General features: G+C 44.6%; 1 protein-coding gene across 1 annotated transcript in view; it reads right to left on the reverse strand.

The window, feature by feature from the left end:
- Positions 1–18,747, reverse strand: part of PKNOX2 (PBX/knotted 1 homeobox 2) — a 184,042-nt gene that overhangs the window by 91,373 nt on the left and 73,922 nt on the right. Inside the window, exon 3 of the mRNA XM_015416319.1 lies at positions 12,688–12,859. Coding sequence (XP_015271805.1) covers positions 12,688–12,859 — 172 coding nt within the window. The remainder of the gene's footprint in view (positions 1–12,687; positions 12,860–18,747) is intronic.

Genomic DNA, 18,747 nt, shown 5'->3' on the forward strand with positions numbered 1-18,747 from the left:
AGTCTACTGAACAGGTAAAAACAGCACATAAGACAAAAACCACAAGCTGAATCTCCTCCAAACAATTTACCTTCCACCAAATACTATCCGAAATAATACCATCGTTCTATATGTAAGAAGTGAAGGCACCCTCTACCAGAGGTCATTTCGGGGGGGATTGCGGGGGGATCGCAGTTCCCCCAGGTGAGGTATGGGGGCGGGGCACATGACGAAGCCCCGCCCCCTGCTTCCGGCCGCCCCGCTTCCGGCCCTCATTCAGCCAGGAGGAGGGAGGGTAAGTTGATTCCTCCCTGCCTCTCCCCACCCCTGCCTGCCTGGGGCCAGGGAGGGCCTTTGTGGGGCTTCCTTGCACTCCCGCCGGCCTTGCAAGTCCACCCTCATGGGGTTCGGAAGTGGAGCTGCAAGGCCGCCGCCGGCCACGACCGTTGGGGGCGGGGTGTGTGGCCTTATGACAGACTTCCGGTGATGTCAGGGGGTGTGGCATATGCTAACGAGTTATGCTAATGAGTTCCCCTAGCTCTTTTCCTACGAAACGACCCCTGCCCTCTACACCAACTCTGGTAAACTGTTCCAAAGGACCAGGCCTGCCACAGGAAAGCCATGCAACCTGACTCTTGCCAAGTGGAAAAATCTTGAGAGAGGGCACCACAAGGAGAAACTCCCTGAAGAACACAGATGTTGTATGGGACCATTTTGGGGATATGCTGGGAAGGGAGGTGGAGCAGCGCAGCTGCCGGTCCTTTACCACTATTTATGATAGTTCAGAGATAAAATTGGTAGGTTGCCTTTTATGAGGTTGGGATTAGAGCAGGAGAGCAAGGCCCATGTTACAACTTTGCTCTGGGATCAGAGAAGTAACCTCTCACACCCCAGCCATCAATGATAAGGCCCTAATTGGGACATATTGCCCTTCCTCCTCATTCTGAGGGCAGCTTTGGGATTCTGGGGAACGGGGACTCCCTGGCCCCATCAACTTGACAAGCAGTTGGTTTCATATCTACCTGCAATGGGAAACTCTGGAAAATATCAAGGATCTCTGACGATATTCCATCCATCCCTGCATATCCTTCTATCCACCACTTTCCTGAAAGTCAGTATTCAAGGGCAAATGCAAGAAGACTTGACATATATATGTATATGTGTGTGTGTATATGTATGTAAAATAAATCTCTCAATTATCTCAGCTCATTTGCTTGGGGTCTCTCATTTTATGTCTCTGCTTTGCTGAGCAGTATATCTGTCCGGATAAAGAGTTACAGTCCGATGGAATACGTGCGCCGGGTTGTAAAAAATACAGATGCTGAATTAATTGACTGTGTGGCACTCAGCAGCTGATTGAGTTGATAATGGCGAGATCTGACCTTTTTCTAATTTCTAATTATGTGCATCTCGCCTGTGAGGAATACATGATTCTTATTCTAATGATGGTTAATGTCGCCGGCCTTTTCATCTCCTCTTTGCCATCGGCAGTGGTGGACAATTTACATAGGATTAGTAGCATTAAAATCATGTGAATACAACAAACAAACTTTAGAATGGGGAGTGGGGGTGGGAAGGTGATATTTCAGAACTGTTTTGCGTGTTCCTGACACAGTTATTTCTTGCATGATTTTCCCACAGAAATTAAACAGGAATGAAAGTGCCCATGAGAAGAATGTGAGAGGCAGAAATAATAATGTTTCACATAAAGGTAGCACATTACCTACAAGACATTACCTCAGTAATCGAGAGATGGCATAGCATAGTGGCTAAAATAATGAGCTGCAGACCGGGAGGTCCCCGGTTTAAACTTCGTCAAGACACTGCTTTCTTCATCCCCCCTACCCCCAGAATATGGGGATGATAACACTGTCCTACCTTATAGAGTTGTTGCAAATATATCAATAAAGGACTTCGGGTATGGAGCATGATTCTCCTGCCGCCGCCCCCCCCCAATGGCAGCCTCAAATGCCCTATGAAATCCTGTTCCTGGGAAGGCCCTCTTCCACAGGAACAGGATTTGACAGGGATAAGGAACCATGCTTCAAGGGGTGGAAATCCTTGAGCCCATGAAAATGTCTAGTTGAAATCCAAGGTCAAACCCGGAAGTGGCATGGCATAGCTCTAGCAATTGCCAGAAAATCTATGGCTTTACCATAGAGTTTCTGATGATTCCTAGAACTACCCTGTGATGTAGCAACATTGCATTCCCAACCAATGTCCCCATCCCCAACCCAATTTGGCAACCCTAGCCTGTGACTCACAGTTGCTGCTAGGGGGTAAGGACCAGCGTGGTGTGGTGGTTAGAATGTTGGACTGGGATTTGGAAGACCCAGGTTCAAATTCCCATTCTACCATGGAAGCTTGCTAGGTGATCTTGGGCCAGTCACATACTTTCAGCCTAACCTACCTCACAGGGTTGTTGTGAGGATAAAATGGAGAGGAGAAGGAGGCTGTAGGCTGCTTTGGGTCCCACTGGGGAGAATACCGGAATATGAATCTCCCAATAAAGAAAATTAACTGATTTTGTGCAGATTATTTTCCTATGTCCACTGTAGTGGTAAAATGGGGGGGGGGGGCGTCTGTGGTGGCATGGAGAAAATGCCTGAAAGAATTGAGTTGCTGTACACATTGCTCCCCCCCCCGCCTTGTCGAGGTGACACAGAAGTGACTACGACTGGATTACACATGACAGCCATAGTGAGTAAACCCATCATCAAGAGAGCATATTTGGCAGATAGGAGGGGTGGCAATAGCACGTTTTTAGTTATGTTTTGTAATCTCTTTGCTTTTGGAGTTCTATGACAGATGCTAAAATTTGCTATCAGAAACCCATACATAACATAAACTGATTTTCTGTCAAAATACAAAGATCCTCACGACTCTTAAGAGTTTAAGGAAAGACCTAATAAAATACCTACAAGTCTGAGCAGCGCTATGAAGTCCTTTCACTCCCCTGTTTAAGAGAAGGTTTGATTCCGACAAACATCCCACATTTGGTTACTTTTGCAAGAATGATCAACGTTCAGCTTGTGGCAGAGGCCCAAAAGAATAATTAAAAGACAGCTTATAAAAAAGGGTGTAGGAATACCATCAGCACCTTATTTATGACACCCATTTCTCAAGTGACATCTGCTCATGTCAAGGGGAGGGGGGTAAAGATAAGGATATAACGTCAGCCAGAGTTTGAATTTATTTGCTGTGAGGGATCTTGACTGGAAACTGGTGATGGGAATGGTGAAAAAACAAGATTTTTATAACCCTCTCCTGTACCGTCTCCTTGCAAGTAATTACTGAGAAGCTGTTCACCTTCCACTTTCTGGGTTCCCTTTGCTCTTTCTTTACACTGCCGGTTTGCTGCCATTGGTAGCACAACTTCAAAGTTTCTAGGGTTTCTCGCTCTGGGATAGGAAATTACTGGATATTTGAGGGTGGAGCCCAAGGAGGATGGGATTTGGGAAGGGATAATTTTCTCCAGGGGAATCAATTTGTATAGTCTGAAAATCAGATACAATTCTGGGAGATCTCCAAACCCCACCTGTAGTTATGTTTTGGCATGTTTAAGGGAGCACCTTCTCCCACATATACCCTGCTCCCACGCATTGGGATCTAGCAGTAACAATTTATTGCAAGTATCTGTGATTGTGAAACTAGAAGTAGCTGAGGGCTTTCTCTGTTATACTCCCAAGACTGCACTTAACTTCGACAGGAAATCCAGAAGATATGGGTCCAGGTACAGAAAGAACAGGGGCTTCTACAAATCTGGGGTACCCCTCCTGCCGATAGCAGAAATATCTTAGATTTAAAAGGAAGGGAGAAAAGGAAAATTAAAAATATATAAATAAAATGCTGAGATCTCATGCTTGGCTGCCTTTTTGGATTGTGTAGGCAATGGCAGAAAACAGTTTGTGACTGCCTAGACCAGGGGTCCTCAACATGATGCCTATGGGTGCCATGGTCCCTGGCACGGGGATGGAGGAGTAGGGTTGCCAGATCCAGGATGGGAATCTCCTGGAGATATGAAGATGGACCGTGGGGAGGACAGGGATCTCAGTGGACTACAATGCCATAGAGTCTACCCTCCAAAGGATCAATTTTCTCCAGAACTGATCTTTATAGTCTGGAGATGAGCTGTAATTCTGGGGGGTCTCCAGGCCCCACCTGGAGGCTGGCATCCCTAGTTCCCACCAATATTTTTTTCTGGCACCCACCAAGTGTTTTTAGAAAGTGGATGGGGCCAAGTAGGACTTTTGCCCTTCTGATTGGCCATACCACTGCAGATCTGATTGGCTGTGCAGATTTTTAATATGTTGCTTTGGCCGCAGCTGCCACTAGGGGTGCGCGTTTGGTATATATCGAGCCAAATAAATACCCGAAAAATACTGGTAAGGTATTTTTAGGGTATTTATTCAGCCAAATACAGATGAGACAATCTGTTTCGTCTACCGATATAGTCATGATCGAACAAAAGCCGATATTATTCAGTTTTTATTCGGGTGTGGCTAGAAGGCATTTAAAGAGACTGCGGTCTCTTTAAATGCCTTCTGAGTTCACTTGGCGAGTTGCGCCACCCTGGCAGTGTGACTTGACAAGTTCAGAAGGCATTTAAAGTTTCTATGCTTTCAGTTCACTTACTGAGTCGTGCCACCGTGGTGAGTGAAATTCTCCATTATATCATTTCCATAGGGTATAATGGAGCCGGATAAATTCAGGTTTCCTGAATATTTACCTGAATACCAATACAGGCATTTAGGAATATTTGGGAATGCAGATATTTTTCTGGCCCAATAGACCTGAATAGGAAAAAACCTGATTTTTTGCATACCACCAACTCCCACCACTGCACAAGGATCTTCACTGTGTGTCTGAAAGTAAGCTGCAGCAGCCATTTTGTGGCTGTGCCCACCATGCTGTGTCAGAATTCCAAAGATGCCTGCAGGCTCAAAAAGACTGGGGACCCTGGCCTAGATAATTCAACATATCTAGTGCAGTTTCATTTTGAAAACTGAAGTGAGTAGTGGTGAGGGAGAATGCAAGCAGACAAGATAAGCAGGGAGATGGAGGGGAGGAAGCAAAGCCAGAGTGGAGGGAGGGAGAAAAGTACAGCAAGAGCAGAGGGGTGTAGGGGCTTGAGGGAGAGAAGGTAGTGGAAAAAGAGGTGAAGCTGTGAGGGCTGCAAGAGGGAGGGAGGGAGGCTGGAAAATGAGGAGGACCAGTGCGTAGCTTTGCCATTGCTTATGCTTGGGAAATTCCTGGAGATTTGGTGGCACTGCCTGGGGAGGGCGTGGTTTGGAGAGATCACCAGGGATGAGACATTAAAAAAAAACCATTTAGAACAGGGGTGGGGATATTTTGGAACTGCCTTGCATGTTCCTGACACAGTTATTCTTGTAGGATTTCCTGACATAAATGTAACAGTAATGGAAGAGCCCAGTAGAGTAAAAGGAGTGAAAGAAATAATATTTCATATAAAGCCAGCACATTACATACAAGGCGTTACCTCAGTAATTGGGAAGTAGAATAGTACAGTAGCTAAAAAAATTAGCTGCAGACTGAGGTCCCTTGTTTAAACGTCAACTCTGTCAAGACACTCTTAGCATCCCCCCCCATGTAATATCAGGGATCATAACACTGGCTTACTTTACAAGGTTGTTGTGCATATAGCAGCATTTGAGGCTGAGAGGAAAATGGCTTGTCTGAGCCTGTGTAAGTAGAGGTCACTGGAAGAATGAAATCTGAGCCAGGAGCAATGCCTCTCGTTGTCCATTTTCTTTACCCCTACATTAAATGAGGTGTGCCTTCAGAGGCATTTGGCACAAGAATAATCATCATCTACAGACTGAAATAAATCACTCACAAATTGCATATGGTTACCATCCATACGTACATAAGCACTGTCACTCCAGCATGAGGCTTTCAAGGCAAGTGAAAAGTAAGGATCATTTGCTATTGCCTTTCCCTGCAGACTGCCCCTTAGTGGTTGCTTTTCCAAGTACCAACCCTGTTTATCTTCTGAGATTTGATGAGATCAGGCTATACCTAGTTTGGTGTGGTGGTTAAGTGCGCGGACTTTAATCTGGGAGAACCGGGTTTGATTCCCCACTCCTCCACTTGCACCTGGCTGGATGACCTTGGGCAAGCTGTAGTTCTGGCACAGCTGATCTTGAAAAAGAGCAGTTCCTGTCAGAGCTCTCTCAGCCCCACCTACCTCACAGGGTGTCTGTTGTGGGGAGGGGAAGGAAAAGGAGTTTGTAAGCTGCTCTGAGACCCTAGAGTGATGCCATGGAGCTCATACTCTGAAGCTGCCGTTTCTTCTAGGGGAATGAATCCCTGTAGTCCGAAGATCAGTTGAAATCTGGGGAAACACCAGACTTCACTTGGAAGTTGGTAACCTTGCCTGCAGGAGGTGGGCAAAAAGATTCCTCCCCAGAGTCCTCGTGGGTCCCCTATTTGTTGGCTACAAATATCCAACTTTTCAAACATTCATAAAGGCCATTGACCATGACCATTACACTGAAATGGGTCTGGTAAATATAATCCTGGAAAGATATGAGCCAAGATAATTGTGATTAATGAAAATCTAAATTGCTAGTAATGTATTTGAGAGCTGTTCCCCCTCCCCAGTTTGAGGCCACTTGTCATGGGATTCTGCTCGAGCCGTAGCATTATGCAAACAAAAATTTGGGCCACAACGTCAGGAAATGCATAAACAGGATTGGACAATTAAATGAATTTTTGCTCCAAGCAAAATGCCATTTCGTCACTCAAAGCTGTTTTCTTCTTTGATTCGGAGGCGGCGGGGAGAGATACTGGGGGTAATAACCAAATGGCTATTTACTTCTGTAGAGCTGATCCAAGTCAGTTTTGTCTTTCCTGCACTGCCAACCCTTGTAAGCGTACAATCCCAGATTGGTATTCATGTGTAAATGCCCAGATCCTATTTTGAAAATCCTGGCCTGAAGAGGCATTTATTTAAAATGTCTCTGTGCCAGACAACGTGCCTTCAAGGTGGCTAACAACAAAAGACCATTTAAAGCCCAAACAAATATAAGATATAATTACAATAAAATCCCTGATTTTTTTAAAAAAGGAGCCTGCCCTTTGAATAAAACTTTTTAATTAAAGTTAGGAAGAAAATCGTGAGGAAGTTTAAAAGGAACAAGAGTGGAGGTAGGGCATTAAGATCATGACAAAGTATTTGATGGGCCTTTGTGGTCACAATCCCTTTCTGTTCCTCAAGGGCCATAAGATCTTTCCCTCCCATCGTGCCAAAAGTTGAGCTGACACGGTTATAAGTAGGGTTACCAACCTCCAGGTGGTACCTGGCAGTCTCCCACTATTACTATTGATCTCCAGACAATCAAGATAAGTTCTCCTGAGAGAAAATGGCTGCTTTTGAAGGTGGACTCTATGGCATTATATTCTGCTGAGGCCCCTCCCCTCGCAAACCCCACCCTCCCCAGGCTCCACCCCCATAATCTCCAGGTATTTACCACCCCAGAGCTGACAATCTTATTTATATGACACTCCTCTTCCTTCTTGGGAGAAACAGCAAGTGGAAGGTCTCTATATGCAGTCACCTCCCTCCTCATACCTCCACCATCTCCCCTGGACAAACAGGGGCAGTTTTAGCACCTTTAGGCCCCTGGACAAAAATCTAGGATGGTGCCCCAGAATTACTGCTCTGCCACCCCATCCCTGAAAGGCCCTAGGTTGCCAGTCTCCAGGTGGAGCCTGGGGATCTTCTGGAATTACAAATGATCTCCAGAGATCAGTTCCCCTGGAGAAAATGACTGCTTTGGAGGGTGGTCTCTATGGCATTATACCTTGCTCAGGTCCCTCCCTTCTCCAAACCCTTCTCTCTCAGCTCTACTCACAAAATCTCCACGAATTTTCCAGCCCAAGTTGACAACCTTAACAGGGCCAGCCTAGGATCAAGCAAGGGATGGATCTTGCCCCAGGCAAGGTGGATGGCTGTACAGTGGATGCTGAGCCAGCTGTGACTTGAGCCCCAGAGGAGGTGGGCGCAGGGTTGCCAGGTCTCCACTGGTCACCCTCTCTTCCTGCCAGTGCTCCTTCAGTTGGTGGTATAATTATTTTTTTTAGATTGCTCGTGTTGCATGTGGCATGATGTCGTTTCAGGGGGAAACCTATAATTGACACCAAATTGCTATCGAAATTGCTAGAAACCATAGAGTTTCCTGCAGTTCTTAGAGTGACATGAAGTGATGTCATGGCCACATGCAACACCAGCACAGGAAGTTTTCAGGAAGAGCCTGAGCTGATGTGTGTATATATCTATATCTATACGTGTTTGTGTGTGTGCGCACGCGCACCTGAAAGTCATGGTGACCTTTGCTAACTGACCCCCCTACAGAGGGCCTGGGAGATATTCAGAGAGGTGACTGAATAAAGCCTGACCCTGCCTCCTGCCTCCGGTATGTCAAGGAGGTCTCTTATCCAGGGCTATTTTTGGGCAGGAACGCACAGGAACGGAGTTCCGGCTGGCTCCCAAGTTGGCCACGCCCAGCAGGAACTCATTAGCATAATAGGCCACACCCAACAGCAGAAATCCATTAGGATTGGCTTCATTAGGGGTGTGTGGCCTAACACGCAAAGGAGTTCCTGCTGCAAAAAAAGTCCCTGGCTTTTGACAACAAACAAGGTAAACAGAATAACAAACAAAAGGTGGGTGTGGCTGGATAACCACACTTCTGGGAACATGGGGGTGCGTCCTAATGTCCTAATGAGCTGTGCTGGCAGGGATGTGGCCTAATATGCTAATGAGTTTCTGGCGTTGGGTGTGGCCTATTATGCTAATGAGTTCCTGCTGGACTTTTTCTACAAAAAGAGCCCTGCTCCCATCCAAGTACTTGCCAGAGTCGACCCTGCTTAGCTTCCAAGATCGGGCTTGCCTGGGGGCTATCCAGGTCAGGGCAATAATGGGTATATTCTCTTTGCTGGGATACATTCTTTTTGCTGGGATACAAGTCCATTACCATGATATGGTCTATTTATGATAGTTCAGGAATAAAATAGACATTTTACGATTCATGAGTTCATATGTGTTGAACTCAGGGAAGGAGGTGCATGCTGAAAGTTTGGCCTGAGCCCAGAGAAATGACACCGGGGCCCTGGTGGCTCAACAGGAAGAGCTTCAGCCACCAGCCAGTGGTCTGCATGGCTGAATGGCAAAGGTATCCTCGGTCTTTCCAGCATTTAACTAAGCTCCAAGGTGGAAGTTAAGGTACTTCCCGCTTGAGCAATGGAAGCAGAGCTCAAGTGATGGCATGAGAAGGACACAGCCAGCCTCACGGGAAGCCCACGGCCGTCCCGCGGCGCTCCCAATTTCACAGGCCTGGCTTCTTCCCTGAGATGGAATCCCTTGGATAAATAACACAGAATGCTGAAATATGAACGGTGAACTTTAATATAATCTGTGCAAAAATGGCAAAAGGGTGTCGCAACAAGCTGAATGACTGCGCAGTAAAATCCTGAAATACATGAAGAAACCAGGTATTTAACCCACTGTGTACTCCCTTGAAAATAGACCTATTAGCCCGGGCTAACCCTATCTCTCTCGCCAGAGCTTGGAAGCTAAGCAGGGCTGACTCCGGTTAGTACTTGGGTTGGAGACCACCAAGGAAGCCTAGGGTTGCTATGCAGAGGAAGGGAATGGCAAACCACATCTACTCACCTTGCCTTGAAACCCCCCCGGAGGCAGAATGTCATGAGGAGGTAGCCATGAGTCAATTGCAACTTGACGGCACACTTCACTTTCCTGTACTCCCCCCAAAAAAACCCTCTTTATGTTAGCTCTTTCACAGGTCCCCTCTATCCCCATTTGAAGCTCGCTACTCCAGATCCTAGTCCCACACTAACCACTACACCACACTGGACTCTTTGGCCCTTCCTGAGAACAGGGTATGTGCGACCTAATGAAAACAGGGGAGAATATGGAGATTGCTCAAAGAATATCGTTGGGAAAAGAAGAAAGGTTTAGAATTATATTTCAGTATTCTGCCGGTTGCCTTTCTCTTCTAACTGTACTGTGGTTTTCCTTTGGTTTTTCTTGAAGCCATCAGATCTTGGAGATAACACAAACCGGCTAGGAAAGAGGGATTATACTAGTCCGGATTATCAACATATTCAAGGTGTGGTTACTGAACCTTAACAGTGTTCCGACTATTCAAAACTACATGCTCCATTTTGTATAATAATGGGACTGGCCAATCACAATATATGGATTTGCATAATGATTACTGGTGGGAGATTATGCAAATCAAGACAGGTGTTACCTCTCACAGAGCAGGAAATACCATAACTATGGGAAGTGGTGCAGTATTTTTAAGGTCCTGAATCAGATAGGACATATCCAAAATGATGCAAGAAACTCACCCTGGCAGAAGAAATGTCGCTATCTACATGGTTAACCACAACATTTTAACAAGCGAACTTTCTTATGCCTTCTTCATCCCCCTACAGTCCTACAATAGCAGAGATCCAGATCCAAAAATCATTGCCCGCACGCAGAGGAAACGATTTTCCGATCCACTCATCAGGCCACTCAGAGCTAACATTTGCCATGGAAATGCCACCAGAAATAGCATCCCAAGCAGCAAGTTGTCCCTTTTCCACTGATGATACTGAACTCAGCTGTAATCAAAGCAAATGTCCGTATCTGCTAATCACAAGGAGGTGACACACAGACAGAGCAGCGAGCTGAAATTTCAGTGGGTCTGTCTACTTTCCCTGCAAGTGGCTGGGGCTGCAGCATGGAAAGCCAGCCAACTGGTCTACAATTAATATTTCTAAAAATTTCTAAAATCAATGTTCTGACACTAGTGCTTGAGCTTTCTCATCATTAATGAACACATCCCAACCACAGCTGGGAAAATCTCTGCTCTTGGAAGTACAGCTATCCTCTCCTCTTCTGGCATAGTTCAAAAACGTGTATTTTCTCAAGGGTTTGAAATCAGCTCTTTTTTGGGACTTTGAAATTGCCACTATGGTGGTAAATCAGTGTTGCCAACCTCCAGGTGGGGCCTGGAGTTCTCCCAGAATTATAGCTGGTCTCCAGACAACAGAGATCAGTTCCCCTGGAGAAAATTGTTGCTCCAGAGGATGGACTCTACGGCATTGACCCTGCTGAGGTCCCTGCCCTCCCAAGCTCCACTTTCCCCGGGCTCCACTTCCCAAACTTCTAGGAGTTTCCCAACCCAGAGTTGAAAACCCTGGTGGGCAGGGCTATTTTTGGGCAGGAACGCACAGGAACGGAGTTCCGGCTGGCTCCTGAGTTGGCCACGCCCAGCAAGAACTCATTAGCATAATAGGCCACACCCAACAGCAGGAACTCATTAGGATTGGCTACATTAGAGGTGTGTGGCCTAACATGCAAAGGAGTTCCTGCTACAAAAAGAGCCCTGGTTGACAACAAACAAGGTAAACAGAATAAGAAGCAAAAGGTGGGTGTGGCTGGATGATCACACTTCTGGTAACACAGGGGTGTGGCCTCATATGCAAATGAGCTGTGCTGTCAGGGGTGTGGCCTAATATGCTAATATGTTTCTGCTGTTCGGTGTGGCTAATTATGCTAATGAGTTCCTGCTGGGGTTTTTCTTCAAAAAAAGCCCTACTGGTGGGTACTGTACAATGAAATGTTTTTCTATCTGTGTTGACTTTGAATGGATTTTTGAAGGGACTGAGATTGCTGTTGTCAAGTTCTTTGCTGTGTTTTATTGAACTGATTTGTTCTTTTTTCATCGCTGATGATTTTAGTATAGTTGTAGTTTTTAAGACACCTTGGGTACACTGAAGAGCAGGAGATAAGTTATTCAAATAACATTAGATTAAAGGCAGTGAAACCCATTTTGTCAATGACAGATGAATTACTGCTGTGGACTTTTTTTTTACCATGTTTTACTGCATTTCTGCTCATTTTAGCACTAAAATGTTCCAAGTTTATTATTAATTTTAATATGGCTGTGGTGTTTAAATGGTATTTCTCTTGTAAGTCCCCAACTCAAGGAGTAGAAAGGCGGTGTATATTATCCAAATAAAGGAATATAAATCAAATAAATTTATGCAAGTCAGAGGTGGCAATAAAACTCATTTTGCCATGGTTGGACTAATCTTCCCATTGGTTTATTACATTATCTGTTTTAGGAGCAACAATACATAATTTGCTAAGAGTCGGCCATAAATGTTACTCTGGTACATTAAAAGTGAGATGCCAGTACAGTTTCACACTTCCTTTGGGCTTTGGGGTTTGCTTAATAGTTGTGATAGAAGGCAGTTCTCCAAAGGAACTATTGATAGAGCTAGATAAATGCCAGAAGCTTTCCTACCCCTTAGGCACAGAACTCTCTCCTCCAGATTGGCTATTTCCTTCTCAAAAATGTCAATTCCCAAACGAATCCATCCTCCCAAATTGCTCTAATATAACAGATCATCACAACCTCCCAAGAAGACAGCTGTAAAAAAAATCCAGCACGAATGACGCCTGGCTCTTGCAAGCAGGCTACTCCAAAGCAAAATAGGACAGATATATGCAGATTTGCTTAATTGTCCTAACTTATTCTACCGACAGAAACTGTATTTCCTTGCAGTTGAATGTAAGACGCCTGCAGCGCATGAGCCAGGAGGGAATCTTTTGGGCTCAAAACAGTATATTAAAAGGACCGTGACAGATTCAGGCAAGAACTTTACCAGGTTGTCCAGCTCAGGGTCATCACTGAAGAATGGTTTGTGCTCCTGTTCTTGCTGGTGTACGAAATTCTCAATGTCTACATCGAAGCTGGCAGAAGTGATGCACTCGGAGCCCTGCGTCGCCTGCTCACACTTCTCAAACAGCAGCGTCAGAAGGGGGAATAGAGGATGCCTAAAGATACAGGAAAATGCAAGATCATTTCTGGGACTACAACAAGTCACCACAGGGGGATAAGCCAGTCCTATTTCCTCAGTGCACAAAGCAGCAATCTAGCATATACTCAACTCAGCTACACAAGGCTGGTGTGTCCTTCTGCATTGCTATCCTCGGCTTCCTGACTGTTTCGTTCGGATTAGTTTCGGGATTTAGGGATTTCTAACCCTTCCAACATTACTTCAAAAACTACCCACAAAAGAAGGTCAAATAAAAACATAAGTACAATTGCAGCTGAATCAGACCAAAAAGTTTATTTAGTACAGAGGGGGGAAATGGCAAATGGGGAATGGCAAAGTCTCCCCACAAACTGCTCTTTTTTATTTCTGTGGGGCATCATCGCAAACATTTGTGTGTAACTGCAGCTTGCCTCTTAACTGAGACCTGTTATGCTGCAAAAAGAAGCAGGAATTAGGCACTGGAATTTTTGAGGTGGTAGAATTTCTTGGACCGCTTCAGTTTACAAAGTGGAGAAGATCACATTTGTGAGTAATCCCTATGTAAACAATTATCTGCTTGCAGAATATTGGCACCACAGAGAATCAACCGGTCTAAGAACCTGCTTCTCTCTCTCTCTCTGAAAAGTAAGGCTTTTTAAAAAATTCAGTGCATTTTTATAAGGGGGAGAATACAGAAATGGCATTGCTGTTACATCTGTACACCACTTTGTATTTGTATGTTATTCTGTTATTAAGGAAAATGAATAAAATTACATTGTAAAAAAAAAAGAAATGGCATTGCTATCATCTGAAACTGTACAGTCTGTTCTACCACCCCAGAATTTTACCACTACATTTTCCTGCATGTGTAGACTAGACATAATGTAAGTAGGAAGAAGATTCTACCCTGGCCTTTTAGGCACAAGGGGAAATATTCAAAAATACTGACCCCCCCCCCCCATGCATTTGTTGTTCCTAAAGGAATGGCCATGCAATGATGGCTCCTGAGTAGCGGGTTTGAAGGTACATGATACAGGAATCTTGCTGAAACTAAACTTGTCTAGAACTGATCAGTACCTGAATGGGAGACCTCCTGGGAAACCTACATATATAGATTCAGGTGGGTAGCCATGTTGGTTTGAAGCAGCAGAGCAAAGTTTGAGTCCAGTGGCACCTTTAAGACCAACAACATTTTATTCAAGGTATAAGCGTTCATGTGCAAGCACACTTCTTCAGATACATATATAGTGTTGAGCAGGGGTCGTTTCGTAGAAAAAGAGCTAGGGGAACTCATTAGCATAACTCATTAGCATATGCCACACACCCTGACATCACCAGAAGTGTGTCATAAGGCCACACCCCCTGACATCACCGGACGTGTGTCATAAGGCCACACACCCCGCCCCCAATGGTCCCGGCCGCCGCCGGCCTTGCAGCTCCACTGCCGAGCCCCATGAGGGGCCCGGGGGTGGACCTGCAAGGCCGGCGGGAGTTCAAGGAAACCCCGCAAAGGCCCTCCCTGGCCCCAGGCAGGCAGGGGTGGGGAGAGGCAGGGAGGAAGCAACTTACCCTCCCTCTTCTCCTGCCTCCTCCTGGCTGAATGAGGGCCGGAAGCGGGGTGGCTGGAAGCAGGGGGCGGGGCTTTGTCATGTGCCCCGCGCCCCGTACCTCACCCGGGGGAACTGCGTTCCCCCGCGTTCCCCCTCGAAATGACCTCTGGTGTTGAGTTCAGTGATGGCAGTATATCAATAAATGACTCTGAATGTGTAGACAGGCATTCAGTCACATAAAGTGTTTTATTTTAAGTATCCCTGTCATGATGTCAATGACTTCTGGGAGTTTCCCATTTTAACACCTCTTCCACAGCCCCAGAGTTATCTTGCTACTAATCCCTTGGGAACAAACAAGATTCTGTCCTACTTATCATTCATATATCTAGTTTGGAAAGTAGTCTACAAATTTTATTGTATTCTGTCCTCCAAACTGTTTTCTTATTTCCCATTTTCACAGATGGGGATAGAAGTGCCATGAAGACACAAAGTACTCAGTCCTGCACAGCTCTGTGTGTGTGTGTAAAGTGCCTCCAAGTCACAGTTAACTTATGGTGATCCTGTAAGTTTTCAAGGCAAGAGACATTCAAAGCAATGCTCCCTCTAAGCTGCGAAGTCTTGTGAGCAAAAATTCTACTTTGTGAGCTACTGGCATTAAAGTTGTGAGCAAGCAATTTGGCTACTGCATGAATTAGTTTGTTCTGGTGCCATCCTTCCTGAGCTAAGACAAAAATGTGTGAACCGGGGGCTAAAAAAACTGTGAGCAAGCTCACACTAACTCAGCTTAGAGGGAACACTGATTCAGAGGTGGTTTGCCAGTGTCTGCCTCTGCTTAGCGACCTTGGTGGTCTTCCATCCAAATACTAACCAGAGCTGACCCTGCTTAGCTTCTGAGATCTGATGAGATAAGTCTAGTCTGGACCATCCAGGCCAAGATTTTACGGAGTTACTCCAGTCTAAACCAATTATTTCATGGGCTTAAATTTGGCTTCAATTTGGTAATTCCCTATGGGATTTGATTTACAGTGACATGCCCAAGGCCATATACGCGCTCATTTTGGACCAGTGTACAAAGCCACAATTTGCTTTAATCATTGTTTGAAAACCATGGTTGGGGGCTCCAAATGCACAACAGCCAGATCATGGTTTGGAATATGTTTTACTGTTTTTGTTTTCTGTTCACTCAGCTTCATAAATTAAGTCCTATCTTCATAGTGAAACAGTCTCTGGTGGCAGAATGAAAGCTCTAACTAGCCTCTTTTATATGTTACAATTACACAAGAAGTCCACCAATGGAAGTATGTGCTACCCACAATACTTCCATTATGTATAGTTGCTACTTCATGTGAATACCTCAGATGTGGAAGATCTGCATGCACATGGAAAATCAGCTTGTTGCCTTATTCACCTGAAAGGGCAACAATGTGTATCAGGAGCATTCTGGGTAATATATAGCCCCATTGGTGGGCTTCTGGTACATGGGGTATAAGAAATTAAAAAAGGGCAACTACAATTTGTCATTTTGAACATCATGTCCAATCACAGTAAGTCCAAAACTTTAAATCATGGTTTCTGGTTCTGGTTTCCAAGGCAATCTCAAACCATGATTTATTAATCATATGAAAACACAGTTCATAAACATGTTTTGACCTGATGTCTGAACTCAGTTGAAGCACAGGTAGGAAATGAAGCAGACTCTTCTAGGCCAAATCTGTGCATTGGACTCCAGCTGTATCCCCAAGCGAGTACTGGTTTCCCATAGATTTACACAGCCAATCACATCTCACTCAGGGCTGCTCCATGTAACATGTTGCTGCAAACACCTGTTATCAGATGTGTCTAGGCACATTTTCGATAAATTAATGCCATAAGTACACAAGGGATCAAACAGGAGCTTGAGGAAATAAGGCATATTTAGCACACTAGTGACCAAATTTAAGAGGCCCTGTGGTACCCAGACAACAACACCTGGAAAGAACAGTCCCTAGGGGCATGTTGACATGCACAACTTAGCCATGTCTGCTGCTAATCATAGTCTGAAAATCAAGTGATTACAGCTGCCAAAAGGAGGTTCTTAAGTCTGATTTTTAAAAGCAATTCTGGTGAGGAGGCAAAGGATCCATGTGACTCTGTATGTGCCCAGAGTCTCATTTAAACTGGGCTGCTATCCATGCAAATCAGCTACACGAGCTTTGCTGGCATGCCAGAGATCCATAGCCTTGGTAGCATTGTGATAACGTTCTAAACATGTGCAACTAAACAAGATGCTGGGTGTAGTGGTAACAACACATGGGTAAGTTCTTTAGCCTTCCCAGAGTCATGTATAAACTAGTCTTCACATACTGGAGTCACAGGTAATGGGGAAAGGAAACAGAGGAAACTTTGCTTTAAGAGGAAGTCCTGCCTCGAGATTTGGGAAGTGACATCATGGTCACAGAAACAGCTCCCTCAGGTACCAAACATTAGTCAGGTGTCCGTGGTCCATAGGCCCGAAGCTAGAAATGGTTATGCAAAAATGGCCCCATCACATATTATTAAATGATCAAAGTTCTGTTGCTGTCACATATCCAGTAATCACAAGGGGAAAAGAATCAGGAATACTCATTATTTGTATCATGTCTTGCAAACAGGACTGAGCCAGGAACAAAAAGGGTTGCATCAATCTACAGCAAAACAAAATACCCAGAGGTGGCGCAGAAGAGAGGTTGGTGCATTTGGCATTGTACAATAATATATTTTTCCCCAGAGAGAACAATCTCTCCTTTTCCTTCTCCTTCTTTCCATCTTCTGGGGTTAAGTCCCAGAATTGCATAATTCATAATTAAACTGCATTGCAAGGCTCCTGTATAATGCACTGATTCCCCCCTCCTCCTTCGTATCACAACACAATTCTCCTATGTGAGCTTTTTAGAGGCAGGTCCCATTCTTTTCTGGCAAATTTTAGACTAGTGCCGTGCTGCCTTTTCTCCAAAGAAAGTTAGTATCTTTTATACATGGCAGCGCACATGGTAGGGTTGCCCGGTGCCACCCAGCTACTGGTGGGTGATGGAGGACAAGGTTGCCAGCTCCAGGTTGGGAAACTCCTGGAGATTTGGGGGTGGGACTTGGGAAGGACAGGGAACTCAATGGGTACAATGCTACAGAGTCCACCCGCCAAGGCCTGTAGCCAATTTTTTTTTATTGGGGGAGGGGGGAAATGAGTACAGTGGTGGTCAGCCCATTTATTTATTTTATTATTTATTTATACTTTATTAGTTATTTACCAATTTCTATTTGAGACTCAAGATGGATTACATGGTATAGAACATGGGAATCAAACAGCATGAGAGATCTAATAAACAGTGCAATAGGACTAGGCTTACAAAAATTACAAAAATGCAAAAAAGTCTCAAACATGCTATGTCAAGAAATGCAGAAAATGGAATTACAAAAAATTCAAGCAATGCTGTAAGAGCATGATAGAACACACAACAAATCAATAATATATAGCGTACACTGCGGCAGAGACTATAGTCCTGTTCTGTATAAGCTTTATAAACATGCCCTCCCAAGCAACTGTTTTACATAGTTGTCAGAATTAAAGAAGTGTGAGAGCCTTCTTCCAGTTATTGAAACCTGAAACTGTAAATTAAACCTTATTTTCTCTGAAAATCATTCAAGGCTTCTAATGGTGCCACCTAACAAATGGGAAAGATCAGCAACTGCCCATACACACATATTTTCTGTTCTGGCTCCCATTTGTGGCATGGCCTTTCTGAGGAAGTCAGGAAAGCTTCCACACTTTTGTCATTCTGCCAACTATGTAAAGCGGAATGGCTCAAGAGGGCATTTTAATAAAGGTAATAGGGGTATAGGATAATGGAAGATTCAGGAAGGAGCTTTAATAAAATGAACAGGACTGTGAACTATATCATGGTTTATTACATACTATCTGTTTCTTGTGTGTTATCCTGCTGTTACTGCTTTCTATGTAATATTTTCTGCATTGTTTGACATGTAATTATTTTTGCTGTTTCACATTGCTATAATCCTAGTCTTATTGCATTGTTCATTAGATGTCTCCTGTGAATTATGGCATTGACTTATACTGTGAAATCCATTTTGAGTCTCAGTGAGAAAGGTAGACTATACATAAAGTAAATAAAATAAATAAAGTGCTCAGGATCAGGCTGTGAGTAGGATTCTTTTCTAAGTGAACAAACATGGGGTCAAGCAACAGTGGCATGATCCCTCAGATGCCCACAGGTGGGATCCTTTCTCAGCAAATTTCCATCTTCAGATCAAACACCACAACCCTCCCCCGTGAATCAGATTCCTGTGGGTTAGCATATATTAGCAAAAGAAGATTTATGCTCAC

This window comes from Gekko japonicus, unplaced genomic scaffold, assembly GCF_001447785.1.
Source record: "Gekko japonicus isolate JY-2015 unplaced genomic scaffold, Gekko_japonicus_V1.1 scaffold751, whole genome shotgun sequence".
In the NCBI taxonomy this organism is placed as follows: Eukaryota; Metazoa; Chordata; class Lepidosauria; order Squamata; family Gekkonidae; genus Gekko; species Gekko japonicus.